This window comes from Ochotona curzoniae, unplaced genomic scaffold (genome assembly GCF_017591425.1).
Source record: "Ochotona curzoniae isolate NIBS_2020 unplaced genomic scaffold, NIBS_Ocur_1.0 contig_2688, whole genome shotgun sequence".
Taxonomy (NCBI): domain Eukaryota; kingdom Metazoa; phylum Chordata; class Mammalia; order Lagomorpha; family Ochotonidae; genus Ochotona; species Ochotona curzoniae.
Window position 1 is genome coordinate 810,543 of NW_024465553.1, and position 15,480 is coordinate 826,022.

The 15,480-nt window shown below is 62.0% G+C and overlaps 2 protein-coding genes across 2 annotated transcripts; one reads left to right on the forward strand and one right to left on the reverse strand.

Annotated features, from left to right (window-relative positions):
* Positions 1–265: 265 nt before the first annotated feature.
* On the reverse strand, positions 266–9,637 carry LOC121153199 (cytochrome c oxidase assembly factor 8). The gene is made up of 5 exons (XM_040975678.1): positions 9,329–9,637; positions 7,096–7,293; positions 6,041–6,104; positions 3,346–3,436; positions 266–500 (listed from the first exon to the last, which is right to left on the reverse strand). Exons 1-5 carry the CDS (start codon positions 9,635–9,637, stop codon positions 401–403), a joined length of 762 nt encoding a protein of 253 aa, XP_040831612.1. The 3' UTR covers positions 266–400.
* Positions 9,638–9,677: 40 nt separating this feature from the next.
* BAG5 (BAG cochaperone 5) lies at positions 9,678–13,230 on the forward strand. Its single transcript, XM_040975014.1, has 2 exons — positions 9,678–9,816; positions 10,057–13,230. The coding sequence occupies exon 2, from the start codon at positions 10,084–10,086 to the stop codon at positions 11,425–11,427; it is 1,344 nt and encodes a 447-aa protein (XP_040830948.1). The 5' UTR covers positions 9,678–9,816; positions 10,057–10,083; the 3' UTR covers positions 11,428–13,230.
* Positions 13,231–15,480: the final 2,250 nt, after the last annotated feature.

The following is a 15,480-nucleotide window of genomic DNA, read 5'->3' on the forward strand; positions in this document are numbered from 1 at the left end:
TGCCACTCTGGCCTGCCTGTCCAGCCCCCTGCACCCGCTGGGAGACACGGAGGACGCTCCGGTGAGTCACATCAGGACAGTGCACTCCGGCACGGGTAGCACTGCGGCCAGCCTTCACATGCCCATCAAGGGAGCCCAATCCTGCCGCGCAAGGTTTATTAGCATTTGTATATTCTGATCTGATAGAATTCCAAGCCAAACTGGGCACATGGTGCTTGGCTCCATCAGCACCAGGAAAGTGGCGGGGGCCACAGCCAGGAGGAGCCAGGCACGGGGGACACTCACAGCTCCAGAGTCCACCATGCCCGCCCAGCAAGCGGGCACCAGGGCCAGGCGGGCAGCTAAGTGCTCCTGGGCCTCCGTCTGAGCGTGTTCCGGGGCCAGGCGGTCAGGCGGGCAGCTAAGTGCTCCTGGGCCTCCGTCTGAGCGTGTTCCAGAGCCTCTCCAGGGCCACTCTCGCCATGCAGAAGGTAATGGTGAGATTGCGCCTGTACCAGCCTCTAGGGAGAAAGAACAGCACTGAGACCAGGCCAGGACACGCAGCTCCCCCCGCCGGCCTCACTGAGGCAAGCATCAGAGGCACCCTCCTGCCTCAGGCTGCCTGCTGCAAGTCCCACAGGCGGGGCACTTCCTGTGTACGCCTGGTCCGTGTTCACAGTCCTCCAAGGCGAGAAGCTAGCTTGGTTCCCTCCTCCATAGACCTGCACCTCGGGAAGGACCCAGGCCCGGCGAGCTCTACACTGCACAGGGCTCACCGGCTCTCTACAGGAAAGGCCCAGGCCAGCCAATTCAGCCGCCTGTGCAGCCCAGCCGGGGAAGGTTCCCGCCTTGTCCTCTGGGAAGACAGGGCAGCCCAAACGCCAAGTGTCGGGGCTCCAGATTACACCCAGGGCCCGTGAACCTCACATGGCCAGGCCCAGGGAACAGGCTGGAAGGAACGCCCCACACACACACCTGCCAGCAATGAGCACACCAGGTGTGTGTTTCCCTCCAGTCAGCCGGACGAGCTGGCCTGACGGCATGGGGGGAAAGCAGACTTCCCACTTCCAGGGCAAGCGGGGGCAGGAGGTCGTGGGGAAGAAAGGTGGCCGGACTCTGCTGGCTCATCTAGAGCGAGCACCGGTCAGCAAACAGCCGGCCTGCGTGGGTCACACTCCAAGGAAGCTTGGGGAGGTGCACCAGGTGCCTGATCGGAACCCAGCCACTTCACAATGGCAACAGCCTCAGGTACAAACCAGGGGCAGCGGCTGAGCTGCCAGCCAGGATGCCCACCTCACGCCAGTGCCCGGGGGCAGTCCCCCCGGCACGCCCGCCTCTCACGCTGGTGCCTCAAGGCAGGGCCAGCTTGTTTGCCTCTGACCCAGCCATAGCAGTGCACAGCCAGCATGCACGTGGGAGACCTGGGTGGGCACCTGGCACCCGGCCTTGACCTGACCCAGTCTCAGATGTCACAGACCTTTGCAGGGTGAAGCAACAGATGGTCTTTCTCTGTCTGCCGTTCAAATAAAATTCAAACATTTTGAGAACTGCAAAATTCAAGTGTTTCAGGGACAATCTTTAATTAGACTTTCCCTCTCCTGAGCTTTTTTTGGTAAGATTTACCTTATTTGAGGGAAAAACAGAAAGAGAGAAAGATCTTCTACCTAGTGTTTCACTCTCCAAATGGCTGAAATGGGGTGAGAGCATCCTGAAGCCGGGAGTATCTTCTAGGTCCCCTGCGTGTATGCGTCCTCTGCCGCTGTCACAGGGGCCGGGCGGGAAGTAGAGCAGCGGGGACATGAAATGACGCCTGCACGAGATGCTGGGACTGTGCCCTCCCTCCCCTTCAGCATGTTACCTGAAAGCCACAGTGACCGACAAGAGAAACAGATTTGCCACCTGCTGGTTCAAGTCCCAAAGTCTGAAACAGCCAGGGCAAGGCCCGCTGGGGTCAGGAGCCAAGAATGTGGGTCACTGTGCCCTGTCCTCTGGGGCACAGCAGCTGAGACCCGAATCAGCGCTCGGCAGAGGAAGCCCAGCACAGGGGCCGAGGCTGCAGCACCACGATCCTAGTCCCATCACTGCTAGATTTTAAAGCAAACTCCAAACTTGATTTCTTAGCATTTCACCTATAAATCTGAAGACTTCATAAAGTTCATGAAAAATGAGAGAACTAGGCATGCATTTAAAAATTGAAATTCCTGGCTCCTAACTTCAGCACCTCTGAGCCAACAGCCCAGCTTCAGTTTATTTGCACCAAAATAAATGTCTTTAAAATTCATTTCCCACAAACTTTTTGAGTCTCCTTGTACAGAACACATCATGTATGTGTAGCCAGCCTAAAAGCTCCCAAGGGGCAGCATGGTGGCAGCACGGGCAAAGCCAGCACTGCAGAAGGCTCTGCTGAGAGCTCGGCTGCTCCACTTCTGACCTGGCTCCTTCTGAAAGCGGCACAGCATGGTCCAAGTCCTTGCGCCCCTGCACCCATTTGGGGGACCCAGAGAAAACTTCTGGCTCCTGGCTTCAGTCTGGCCCTGCTCTGGCCACTGCCGCCACTTGGGCAGCGAACCAGCAGCCTTCATCTCTCTCCTTTGTAGCTGTATCTTTCAAACGCATTGTGGGAAAGGGCGTCAAAAGAAGCTGCGAGCGCAGCACCTGCTGACACTGCGATGGATCCAAGGACGCTGTGCACACGCACTTTGTCTGAGCTGGGACCAGGCAAGGCGGGGGCGGCATGGCGTCTCCCTCCTCCCTCAGCAGCCGCCGCAAGCCTCGCCACTGCAGTCCCCTTTGGTCTGGCAGCCAGTACCTTGAGGTTGTGCGTGGTGTTGACCTGGTGGCTGACAGGGCTGGCGCCCTCTGGTGGGAAGGGGTAGACGGCCCCGTGTCAGCAGCTGTGGGTGTTTCTGCCCAGATGCAGCACTCCATTAGGAAAGGGGTGACCTGCTAGGGCGCTCATTGTCCTGCGCCCGCCTGCTCTGCGCTCGGGGTCCCAGGAGGGAGCTGTGTACTTGCTGGCACCACCAGCCCAGCCAGAGGCAACCCATGAGCCATCAGTGCCAACACCAAGCAAGCATGACTTGACTGGAGCCCGCAGTGGTCACTTACCTCTTACCATCCTGATGCCACTGCAGGGATCTGTGGGCGCCCTGCTCCCGGCCTTGCCCACCCCAGACCCTGGCACCGCAGCTCAGGGCTGAGAACTGCAGGTGCCACACACGCGCTGCAGCTGTCAGGCTTATGTAACAATGCAAGACAAAGCAGAAGTCAGGCAACTTCTGCACAGACACAGAAACACAAGTCGTCCAACTCCGGCGTGCCAGCAACCCCGAGCAATCTGCACCAACTTCAGGGGAAGGCACACACCTGTTATAGTCCATGTGCCTCTGGAAATTCTTACTAAGAAACTCCTTGTAAAAATCGGCCATTTCCTCTGCATTCAGTGTTGCTTTCTGACCTGAAAGTTAACACAAACACTAAACATTAATGGGAAAGTGTGGGAGACGACAGCCCAGAGCCTGGGACCCCACACCTATGTAGGAGACCCAAAGCTCCTGGCTCCTAGCATCGGATCAGTTCAGCTCCAGCCACTGCAGCCACTTGGGGAGTGAACCAGCAGACGGAGGGTCATTCTGTATTTCCTTCTCTCCGTAAATCTGCCTTTCCAATAAATAAATAAATCTTTAAAAACAATTAAGGGGAAGGGTAAACAGAAAGATGACTTACAGAAGGCTTACAGAATCCAGACCGGGGCCCGGAGCAATAGCATAATGGTTAAGGTCCTCGCCTTGCATACGCCATATGGTTGCTGCTGGTTCTAATCCCGGCAGCTCCACTTCCCATCCAGCTCCCTGCTTGTGGCCTGGGAAAGCAGTGGAAGACGGCCCAAGACCTTGGGACTCTGCACCCGCCTGGGAGACCCGGAAGAGCTCCTGACTCCTGGCTTCAGATCAGCGCAGCACCGGCCATTGCAGTCACTTGGGGAGTGAACTATCGATGGGAGATCTTCCTCTCTGTCTCTCTTCCTCTCTGTACATCTGCCTTTCCAATAAAATAAATAAATCTTAAAAAAAAGAAGATGTATTTATTTATTTGAAAAACAGAGTTACAGAGAGAGGGAAAGAAGCAGAGAGGTGGCCGCTGCTGGCTTCTCCCGTCTGCAGTCACAGCTGAGCGGGACAGAAGCCCACAGCCAGGAGCTGCTTCCGGCTCTCCCACGTGGGTGCAAGGGCCCAAGCACTTAGGCCATTCTCCACTGCTTTCCCAGGCCATTAGCAGGAAGCTGGATTGGAAGTGGAGCAGCCGGGACATGAACTGGCACCTGTACGCGATGCTGGTGTTACTGGCAGTGCCACCATGCCAGCCCCAGCACCGCCATCTTGGCAGTGGAGGTGGCTCAGATCAGCTCTTTCTTCACTAAGGTCTTTTTTTGTTCCTTTCCTGAGTTGTACAGTTTCTTGCAAACCTTGTATATCCTCTCTTAAATTTATTACTGATGCCGTTCTTGACGCTCCAGTTAATAGAATTAGACTTTTTTAAGATTTACTTATTTGTTTGAAAGGCAGTGTCAGAGGGAGAGACAGACAGTTGTCTGCCATCTGCCAACTGCCCACGTGCTAGAATAGCCAGGGCCAGAGCAGGCGCCAGCGAGGAGCAGGGCGTGAGCGTGGCTGTCCGCTGGGGTGTTGGACTGCAGGCCTCAGCTACTCGTCCTTTGCCTCCCAGGACTCACGCCATCAGGGAGCGGAGTGGAGGCACAAGGGGGCCAGGGCTTGGACTGGGCCCCTCCTATGGCCTTCAGGTGTCAGCTGCCATACCACAGCGCCTGGTCCAGCACTGTTCAGTTCGTTTCCAGAATGTTCATCGCTGTGAATAGAATTGTAGCTGGTTGTAGCACCAGTCTGGATTCTTTTTTTTTTTTTTAGATTTATTTATTTTTATTGGAAAGTCAGATATACAAGGAGAAGGAGAGACAGAGAGGAAGATCTTCCATCTGATGGTTCGCTCCCCAAGAGGCCACAACAGCTGGAGTTGAGCCAATCCAAAGCCAGGAGCCAGGAACTACCTCCAGGTCTCCCACGCTGGAGGGGGAGAGGCGGGGATGGGGGAGAGGAGGGGAAGGGGGAGAGGAGGGGATGGGGAGAGGAGGGGATGGGGAGAGGAGGGGATGGGGGAGAGGAGGGGAGGGGGAGAGGAGGGGATGGGGAAGAGGAGGGGATGGGGAGAGGAGGGGAGGGGGAGAGGAGGGGATGGGGAAAGGAGGGGATGGGGAGAGGAGGGAAAGGGGGAAAGGAAGAGATGGGGAGAGGAGGGGATGGGGAGAGGAGGGGATGGGGAGAGGAGGGGATGGGGAGAGGCGGGGATGGGGAGAGGAGGGGATGGGGAGAGGAGGGGAAGGGGGAGAGGAGGGGAAGGGGGAGAGGAGGGGATGGGGAGAGGAGGGGAGGGGGAGAGGAGGGGATGGGGAGAGGAGGGGAGGGGGAGAGGAGGGGATGGGGAGAGGAGGGGATGGGGAGAGGAGGGGATGGGGAGAGGAGGGGATGGGGAGAGGAGGGATGGGGAGAGGAGGGGAGGGGGAGAGGTGGGGAGGGGGAGAGGAGGGGAGGGGGAGAGGAGGGGATGGGGAGAGGAGGGGAGGGGGAGAGGAGGGGATGGGGGAGAGGAGGGGAGGGGGAAAGGAGGGGATGGGGAGAGGAGGGGATGGGGAGAGGAGGGGATGGGGAGAGGAGGGGATGGGGAGAGGAGGGGATGGGGAGAGGAGGGGATGGGGAAAGGAGGGGATGGGGAGAGGAGGGGATGGGGAGAGGAGGGGATGGGGAAAGGAGGGGATGGGGAGAGGAGGGGATGGGGAGAGGAGGGGATGGGGAGAGGGAGAGAGAAGGAGGGGTGCAGGTCCTGAACCTTTGGGCCTTCCTCTGCTGCTCCCCCAGGTCATGATGGTCCTCCCACCTGCGGCCTCACTGCCCAGAATGCCCGTCTGAGCCTTGCCCTCCACAGTCCCTCCTCCCATCTCCCACGTGGCGGCCCTACCCAAACAACCACAGAGAACAGACGCACTGACCAGACTCCGTTCTGGGTCCCAGGCCTTTGGCTTCAAGTCTCGAGCGGATAAACTCCTCTTTTTCCTGAAAGAAGAAAACTACCAGACTCAATGTCTGTCTTCCCGCCTCTCTGCCCGGAGAAGGCGGGCGGTACGCGTCCCAAGGCGTGGGGCGTCACAGCTGACCAGGACATGCAGGCGAGCAGGAGCGGGCACTGCGGCCTAGGGGGTAGAAGTGCCACTTGCTGCACCAAGATTCCACACGGGCACAGGGTCGTGTCCTGGCTGCTCCAATTCTGATCAAGCTCCCTGCCAGTGGCCTGGGAAAGCAGCAGAAGACGGGCCGAGGATTTGGTCCCATGTACCATGGGAAAGACCCGGAAGCAGCTCCCAGTTCCCAGCTTGGCCCGGCTGCTGCAGCCATCTGGGGAGTGAACCAGGGGACAGAAGACTTCTATTTCTCTACAACTAACTTCAAATTAAATTTTAATGGAAAGAAAACTAGAGGCACAGTAAACTTTTGGAGGCACTGTTAACAAATCTAGTGAATAAGATAAACACTGTCTTTCTGGGTTGCACTGTTTACACTTCTTTGTCATGCAGTTTATTTAGCAACATGCTGTCGAGTATGGAGGTTCACACACCATCCACAGGCACTTCCCTCGGAGCCAAGCTTCAAGTCCACACACACACACACACACACACACACACACACACACACACACACCCCATCACACACACACACCCCATCACACACACCCCATCACACACACACGCGCGCACACACATCCCACTACACACACACCCCCATCACACACACACACACCCCACCCCACCCCACTACACACACACACACACCCCCCATCACACACACCCCATCACACACACCCCATCACACACACACGCGCGCACACACATCCCACTACACACACACACCCCATCACACACACACACACACACACACACACATCACCCCCCCCACACACACACACACACACACACACGGGAGCGATTGATCTGCTAAGAGTGCAGAAGCTGGCGCCCCCAGGTGGCCAGCTGCATTCTCCCCCAGCTACCTTGGTAAAAGCCAGGTTCTGGTGCGCCCAGAACTGCTGGTTCCACTGTTGTGTTTCTCCTCTCAGTTCTCTGAGCTGCCGCTGCAGCGGCGACTCCTGCTCGGGGACGTGGAAGCAGACGGGCCGCAGATTGGAGTGCTTATCCGGGGGGCCTATCCAATCATGCCGAGACTGCGGAGGAGGACGGAATGCTGAGGCCTGCAACAGAAAGCAAACCCTCAAAACTCACAGGGCCGACTTCCCGAGGCGCACCCCTGCTCGTGGCTCCTCTGGAAGCGGAGCAGCTCCCAGGGCCGGGGAGTCCCAGATGCTCTGCCTCCACCCCTGCAACCCAGGGAAGGCAGCGAAGGCAGCCCAAGAGCCGGGCACCCAGCACCCCGGGAGAGCAGCTGGCCCGAAGCCCAGCCGGCGTAGGTATCAGCAGGTGGGAGAACCACGCATCCTCTCTCTCCCCTACCGCAGCTCTCCCCTCTCTAACTTTGACTTCATACACACAAATTAGCTTTAATAAAAAAGTAAGAAGAATTATATGTACTTCATTAAATGAAAATTGTTTGCCCACCCCAGCTCCACCAGCCAGGGAGAGAAGCAGCAATTGAAGGACCTCCTCCTATCTGTGTCTTTCAAATAAATATTTTAAAAGATGGGCCCGGAGCGATAGCGTAGTGGTTAGAGTCCTCGCTTTGCACACACCAGGATCCCATATGCTCGCCGGTTCTAATCCCAGTAGCCCTGCTTCCCATCCAGCTCCCTGCCTGTGGCCTGGGAAAGCAGTTGAGGACGATCCAAAGCCTTGGGACCCTGCACCCGCCTGGAGACCTGGAGGAAGTTCTGGCTCCTGGCTTCGGATCGGCTCAGCTCAGGCTGCTGCAGCCACTTGAGTGAATCAACAGACAGAAGACAATCCCGGGGTCTCGAGGGGGTCAGTCCCGGGGGCTCTCAGGGGGGTCAGTCCCCGGGGGCTCGAGGGGGGGACACTCCCGGGGGCTCTCAGGGGTCAGTCCCGGGGTCTCCAGGTGGTCAGTCCCGGGGTCTCGAGGGGGGTCAGTCCCGGGGTCTCGAGGGGGTCAGTCCCGGAGTCTCGAGGGGGTCAGTCCCGGAGTCTCGAGAGGGTCAGTCCTGGGGGCTCTCAGGGGGGTCAGTCCCGGGGGCTCGAGGGGGTCAGTCCCGGGGGCTCTCAGGGGTCACTCCCGGGGGCTCTCAGGGGTCAGTCCCGGGGTCTCGAGGGGGACACTCCCGGGGTCACTCCCGGGGGTCACTCCCGGGGTCTCAAGGCGGTCAGTCCCGGGGTCTCGAGGGGGTCAGTCCCGGGGTCTCGAGGGGGTCAGTCCCGGAGTCTCGAGGGGGTCAGTCCCGGAGTCTCGAGGGGGTCAGTCCTGGGGGCTCTCAGGGGGGTCAGTCCCGGGGGCTCGAGGGGGTCACTCCCGGGGGCTCTCAGGGGTCAGTCCCGGGGTCTCGAGGGGGACACTCCCGGGGTCACTCCCGGGGTCTCAAGGCGGTCAGTCCCGGGGTCTCGAGGGGGTCAGTCCTGGGGGCTCTCAGGGGTCACTCCTGGGGGCTCTCAGGGGTCAGTCCCGGGGTCTCGAGGGGGACACTCCCGGGGTCACTCCCGGGGGTCACTCCTGGGGTCTCAAGGCGGTCAGTCCCGGGGTCTCAAGGGGGGTCACTCCCGGGGTCTCGAGGGGGTCAGTCCCGGGGTCTCGAGGGGGTCAGTCCCGGGGTCTCGAGGGGGTCAGTCCCGGGGTCTCGAGGGGGTCAGTCCTGGGGGCTCTCAGGGGGGTCAGTCCCGGGGGCTCGAGGGGGTCACTCCTGGGGGCTCTCAGGGGTCAGTCCCGGGGTCTCGAGGGGGACACTCCCGGGGTCACTCCCGGGGGTCACTCCCGGGGTCTCAAGGCGGTCAGTCCCGGGGTCTCGAGGGGGGTCACTCCCGGGGTCTCGAGGGGGTCAGTCCCGGGGTCTCGAGGGGGTCAGTCCCGGGGTCTCGAGGGGGTCAGTCCCGGAGTCTCGAGGGGGTCAGTCCTGGGGGCTCTCAGGGGGGTCAGTCCCGGGGGCTCTCAGGGGGGTCACTCCCGGGGTCTCGAGGGGGTCAGTCCCGGGGTCTCAAGGCGGTCAGTCCCGGGGTCTCGAGGCGGTCAGTCCCGGGGTCTCCGGGGGGACACTCCCGGCGACCGGCGCTCCGAAGGGACGGCCCGGGCAGTCCCCTCGCGGTGTGCCCTCCGCCCGCCGCGCTTACCCGGCTCGCCGCGGCCTCCCCGCGCTCCGGGGCCCGCGCAGGGCCGCTGTCCGCGCGCGGCCGGCACAGGGGCGGCCAGTGGCTGGCCCACGCCGCCGGGCGCAGGCGCCTCCCGCGGGCCCTGCAGGCCGCCATGCCGCGCCTCCCGGCTCGCGCGGCGGCGTCGCGACGGTGGGCGGGCCGCCTTACGGCAGGGTCGCGCAGGCGGGCGGAGCAGCCGCGTGCTTCCCGCGGAGACCGACGAGACCGGGCGGCTCCGGGGCGCGGCGGCCGCGGGGAAGGAGCGGGCGGGGCTCCCGCGTCGCCCATTGTGAGGTCAGGGCCGGCGGCCAGGCGGGAGGCCCGGCGCCGAGACGCCCGGAGCGGCCGCCGCGGCCCCTTCGCCGGCCGCCCGTCCGGAGCGAGCCGGGGGTGAGGGATGCCGCGCCCGGCCGGGGGCTGAGCGTCCACCTGGCCGCCGCACCCCCGGAGCCAAGACCGCCGCCCGGGTAAAGAGCGGGAGGGAGGAGCCGGCCGGCCGCGCGGCTGCGGGGTGCTGGGCGCGGAGGCTCAGTCCCTCCCCGGGGCCGGGGCCGGCGACGGTCCTGTTGGCGTCGGGACGCAGCGCGCGCGGCTCCCCAAGGCCCGTGGGCGCGCGGCGGGGGTGACCCCGGGGTGCTGCGGGTAGGGCAGGGCTCCCCGGGGCCCCCTCCCCGCCCCTCACTCGCTGTCGCCCCGCGATCTTGCAGCGCGTGAGAGGCGGAGCCCGGCAGAGCATGGAGATGGGGAACCAGCACCCGTCCCTCAGCCGGCTGCAGGAGATCCAGAAGGAGGTCAAGAGCGTGGAGCCGCAGGTGCTGGGCTTCAGCGGCCTGCTGGACGACAAGAACTACCGCCGGCTGGAGCGCCTGCTCACCAGACAGCTCTTCGAGATCGACTCGGTGGACACGGAGGGCAAGGGGGACCTGCAGCAGGCCAGGAAGAGGGCGGCCCAGGAGACGGAGCGGCTGCTCAAGGAGCTGGAGCAGAACGCCACGCACCCGCGCCGGCTGGAAATCCACAACATCTTCCAGGAGGCGCAGGCCCTGGCGCGGGACAAGATCGTGCCCTTCTACAGCGGGGCCGGCAGCGTGCCCGACGAGCTGGAGGAGAGCCTGCAGGACGTGGTGCTGAGGCTGACCCACGTCAAGACGGGCGGCAAGGTGTCCCTGCGCAAGGCCCGGCACCGCGCCCTCAGCAGGATCTGCGCCGTGCAGGAGATGGTGGAGGACTGCCTGCGCAAGCAGCCCTCGCTGCCGCTGTCGGAGGACGCGCACCCGTCCGTGGCCAAGGTCAACGCCGTGATGTGCACCGCCAGCAAGGCCCGCGGCACGGTGATCGCGCTCCTCATGGGCGTGTGCAGCGACGAGACGTGCCGGCACCTGTCGTGCGTGCTGTCGGGGCTGGTGGCCGACCTGGACGCCCTGGACGTGTGCGGGCACCCCGACATCAGGAACTACCGCAGGGAGGTGGTGGAGGACATCAACAAGCTGCTCAAGTACCTGGACTTGGAGGAGGAGGCCGACTCGACCCACGCCTTCGACCTGGGGCAGAACCACTCCATCCTCAAGATCGAGACGGTGCTCAAGAGAATGCGGGAGGTCAGAAACGAGGTGCTGCAGGCGCAGAGCCCGGCCGAGCTCTACCTGAGCTCCAAGACGGAGCTGCAGGGCCTGATCGGACAGCTGGACGAGGTGAGCCTGGAGAAGAACCCCTGCATCCGGGAGGCCCGGCGGAGGGCGGTCATCGAGGTGCAGACTCTCATCACCTACATCGACCTCAGGGAGGCCCTGGAGAAGAGGAAGACGCTCCAGGCCGACGAGCACCCGTCGCACGCCGCCGTCTGGAGCGTCCTGGGCAGCCTGTCGGAGATCCAGGGCGAGGTGCTGTCCTTCGACGGGAACCGGTCCGACAAGAACTACATCCGGCTGGAGGAGCTGCTCACCAAACAGCTGCTGGCCCTGGACGCCGTGGACCCGCAGGGCGAGGAGCGTTGCAAGGCCGCCCGCAAGCAGGCGGTGAAACTGGCCCAGAACATCCTCAACTACCTGGACCTCAAGTCTGACGAGTGGGAATACTAGGCTTGGGCAGTCCACGCGTGGCGCCTGCCAGCCGTGTCCAGGTGTCTGTGCAGAGCTTGTGGAGCCCAAACGTGATTTGTGCGTGCATATTTCAATCTCAGTATTTATGATTTGAGCAAATTATATTCAGTACCTCTGCTGCCTTTGATGTCACAAAAGCCGTGTCCTTGCTGCCGGCTCACGTCGCCTACCAGGCCGTCCTCTGTGTGATGTGGCATGGCTCGTGAGGACGGTGGGCCTGCATTTCTAATCAGGAAATAAGGGTAGCTTTTGTAACTTTCCAGGTGGGGTGAACAGGCACGTTTAAGAGTCTAGAAGTAGACATGACTTCACGTGCCAGCAGACTCATGAGAAAGGGGCTGAGGGCTTGGTTCAGCGCGAGTGACAGCCAGGCACAGCAGCTAGGATGCTTTGTGCTGGACGAAGCGGGGAGGCTTGTCTGCTGCCCCCGTGCCGGCGTGCAGACGGGCTTTCTGCAACCCTTCCTGGCCGACGCTCGTGCCCAGCACGGTGGGTGGGGTTTCTGTGCACGGCGTGCGGAGCTGATGACCACAGCCAGCACGTCCCTTCAGGTGGTGTGTTTTCCAAAGGCTGAACTTGACGTTTTCTCTGGAGACAAGCAAAGACAAGGGCACGTAGGCAAGGCTGAGGGGCCTCTGTAAGAAGCGGAGACACCTGTCCTGCATGGAGAGGGCCGGGGCCACTCCAGGCCCTGGTGGAGCGCTCTGGGGCTGTTCAGGGCCAGCTGACGCCTTGGCTCAGGTCCCTGACTCCTGAGGCCGGGGTCGTTGCCGGGTCACACGCACAAACACCCCCAAGTCCTGGGAGCTGTCTCCGCTGGGAAGGCGCTTTCCCGTTGGAGCGCAGGGCTTACACTAAGTACCTTACCTTTCCGACTCCCTTGGTAACTTTGTGCAGGGAAACGCCTTAAACACCTCACGGTAGCAGAGGGCACAGGTTCCCGGACCTGAAAGCGCGAGGCCCGGCCACGCCCTGGCTCTTCTTGGTGTTGCCCGGCGGGCTTCCTATGGGAACTGCCGTGGGACCTGGGCACCGGGCGGGCCCGAGGGTCGCGAGCCCCTCCCATGCAAGACCCCTGTGACTCCCGCTGACCACCTGGGGGCCCTGGGCTGCCTCAACCTGCAGAGAGCTCCTAGGATGTGATGGGAGCTGAGGCCCAGCGCTGGGGGGTCCCCTGCCCCCCTTAAGTCAGAGCTGGGCGTGGGCGTTGTGTCCTGCTTCCTTGTGGCCGATGGTCCCACCCCATAGCGGTGGCCACCCTCCTCGACCGGACGCTTCTGTACTGTCAGGGTCCCCGTTCACGCTTGCCCTGGCTCAGCCACGAGCTGACCGAGGCCATGGGTCACAGTCACCCTGCGGGCGGTCACCACGCAGGCCATCACCACGCGGGCAGTCACCCTGCGGTGGTCACCCTGCGGGCGGTCACCACGCGGGCGGTCACCCTGCGGGCAGTCACCCTGCGGGCGGTCACCACGCGGGCAGTCACCCTGCGGGCGGTCACCACGCGGGCAGTCACCCTGCGGGCGGTCACCACGCGGGCGGTCACCACGCGGGCAGTCACCCTGCGGGCGGCCCCATGTGTCCTCTAACCTGATTGACTGCACTTGCCTAGCAGTTCGCGCCTTGTGGGTATGGGGGTCTCTGAGCGAAGCTTTGGCCGCTGGCTCCGCGGAAGGATGGAGCTGGGCTGCCGGACGACGGGCCCTCGTGTGGCGTTGTGTCCGTGTGCCCGAAGTCACTCTCTATTTTGAGGTTACTTAGCAAGTATTGTGTCCTTCGTGACTAACAAAATAAATCTTGGCTTACATCTGCTGAAGAAAGGATGCGTGTCCTTTTTTTTTTTTTAATTATTTATTGCGAAGTCATAGACAGAGAGGAAGATCTTCCGGCCGATGATTCACTCCCCAAGTGACCTCAACAGCTGGAACTGAGCCCATCTGAAGCCAGGAGCCTCTTCCGGGTCTCCCACGCGGGTGCAGGGTCCCAAGGCTTTGGGCCGTCCGCGACTGCTTTCCCAGGCCACAAGCAGGGAGCTGCATGGGAAGTGGGGCTGCTGGGATTAGAACCAGCGCCCATATGGGATCCTAGTGCTTTCAAGGTGAGGACTTTTGCCGTTAGGCTATGGTGCCGGCCCGGGGTGTGTGTTCTGTCCTGGCTTTCAGTCACCTTGAGGTGCTGTGTGGGTGTGGTGGTGTCACTGCCTCCCCTCCTGGACAGCTCTGGAGGGAGCACGTGCACCTCGCACTGCCCCCAGGCTATGGCTGGTGCAGAAGCTGACCTTCTTTATAGACTGGGAAGATCTGGCATATGTTCCAGAAAGTTCTTGCCAAGCAGTGCCAGAGCTGTCAGGAGTGTGCAGCCTCCTAAGCCCCTGGCAGTGCCAAGTCCGTCTGGGAGCAGCATCCACTTCCGTTTCTAGTCTTCCAACAAGTGCTTTCGCCCACATGGTTCCCAGGTGAGCACTGACCTGGCTCTGTGAGCCTCAGGTCCAGCAGGGGAGACTGGGGTGCTGTGGTGACACCAGCAGCCACTGTGGGTGCCAGTTCCAGCCCTACCCTAGTACACCTGGAAGGCAGTGGGAGCGGGCCTGAGCGCCGGGCCCTGCCACCCAGGTGGGGTACCTGGCTTGAGCTGGCTCCCCCTCTGCCCCTGGGAGGGAAGCAGTAATTGGGGCCTCCCAGGTCTGTCTGGCCATCTCACAAATAGATCAAAGATCACTTCTTCAGCCATCGGGGAGACACCGGTTAGGAGCTGCCACTGTGCGTTCAGGGCAGGCAGCCAGGGCGCTTAGCAGGGGCACCAAGACCCCTGAGTTGGGGTGGAGGGCAGTGGCCACCCGGCTGCTTGGGAAGCACCAACCCATCTCAGCTTCCCGTGCACTTCTGAGCTGGCACTAAACCCTTCCCATGCCAAGCCCTCTGTGGGGGCATTTGAAATTCCCATGGTCGGGTGGAGGGTCCTGACTCCATCCTGGGCCGCAGGGGGACAGAAGCTGCTGTCTGGTGAACGTTGGCCTGCAGCAGGGGCCCCGGGAGGCCCAGACCCTTGGGCCTTGGATTCAAGCAATACTTTGCCACTCACAGTTGAGGGGGGTGGACATGTGGCACAGCAGTTAAGACACCACTAAGGATGCAGGCACTGCTGGGCTGGGGCACTGCCCCCACCCCCCCGGACCCCCAGGACACTGCCCCCGCCCTGGCTCGGCCCCTCGGGATGCTGCCCCACCCCCCCGGACCCCCGGGACGCTGCCCCCGGCCCAGCATCTCCTGGGCTGCAGACATTCTGCTCCCATTCCTAGCACCCGCGGCTCTGCCCTGCTCAGCCTGCCACGCTGAACACATGCACCTTGCTGCCCAGCCATGGACACTTGTCACAGTGACCGATGTGCACCTGCCCTGAGTGCACAGTGGCAGCTCCTAACCGGCGTCTCCCAATGCTCACCTGGCAGTCCCACCTCAGCTGCCCTCTGCTGACCTCTCACCTACCTGCCACCTACAGCAGGCAAGGCTGACCACCCACCCAGCCAACTGCCATGAACAGCAACAGCTGGAGCAGAGGGTGGCCTCAGCTCAGGCCCTCCTGTTGGGGTCCCTCTCCAGGGCCTGCCACACTCTGTCGTTCCCCCGACCCCATCGCCATCACAGCAGCAACAGAAGCTCCATTCTTGGCCAGGCTGGTGGCTGAAGTTTCCCGGGCAGCCGTAGGCAGGTGCAGCTCTGTCCCCTGCCCTATCAGGGGGCACCATCTCAAGGGGCAATACAGCCTTGCCTGGCTCTTGGGCAGGGAGGAGATGGCGCCACACCACTCAGGAGTAAGTGGGTGCAGGGGTCCAGCCATAGTTCCCAGGACCCTTGTCTGCAGTCTCAGGGCACTCTGGCCACAGGCGGGCACTGACTAAGGGCCACCCAGTGGTCAACCCTCACGAAGGAGTCAGGTAAGGAGCACTGGGGGTGAGGGAGCCAGGCGGCCTCAGAGGCACCACACTCTGCCCAGTGCAAGCATCGTTTGCATTGTGACACCACGGACCCTGGC

Bases quoted from the DNA above. Each gene is read 5' to 3' on its own strand.
- LOC121153199 (XM_040975678.1), bottom strand. From the start codon at position 9,637: ATGGGCGACGCGGGAGCCCCGCCCGCTCCTTCCCCGCGGCCGCCGCGC. The intron at 7,294-9,328 runs GTAAGCGCGGCG...TTTCTGTTGCAG, and splicing joins GGGAGGCCGCGGCGAGCCGG to GCCTCAGCATTCCGTCCTCC. The intron at 501-3,345 runs GTGTGTGCCTTC...CTTTCTCCCTAG, and splicing joins AGGCACATGGACTATAACAG to AGGCTGGTACAGGCGCAATC.
- BAG5 (XM_040975014.1), top strand. From the start codon at position 10,084: ATGGAGATGGGGAACCAGCACCCGTCCCTCAGCCGGCTGCAGGAGATC.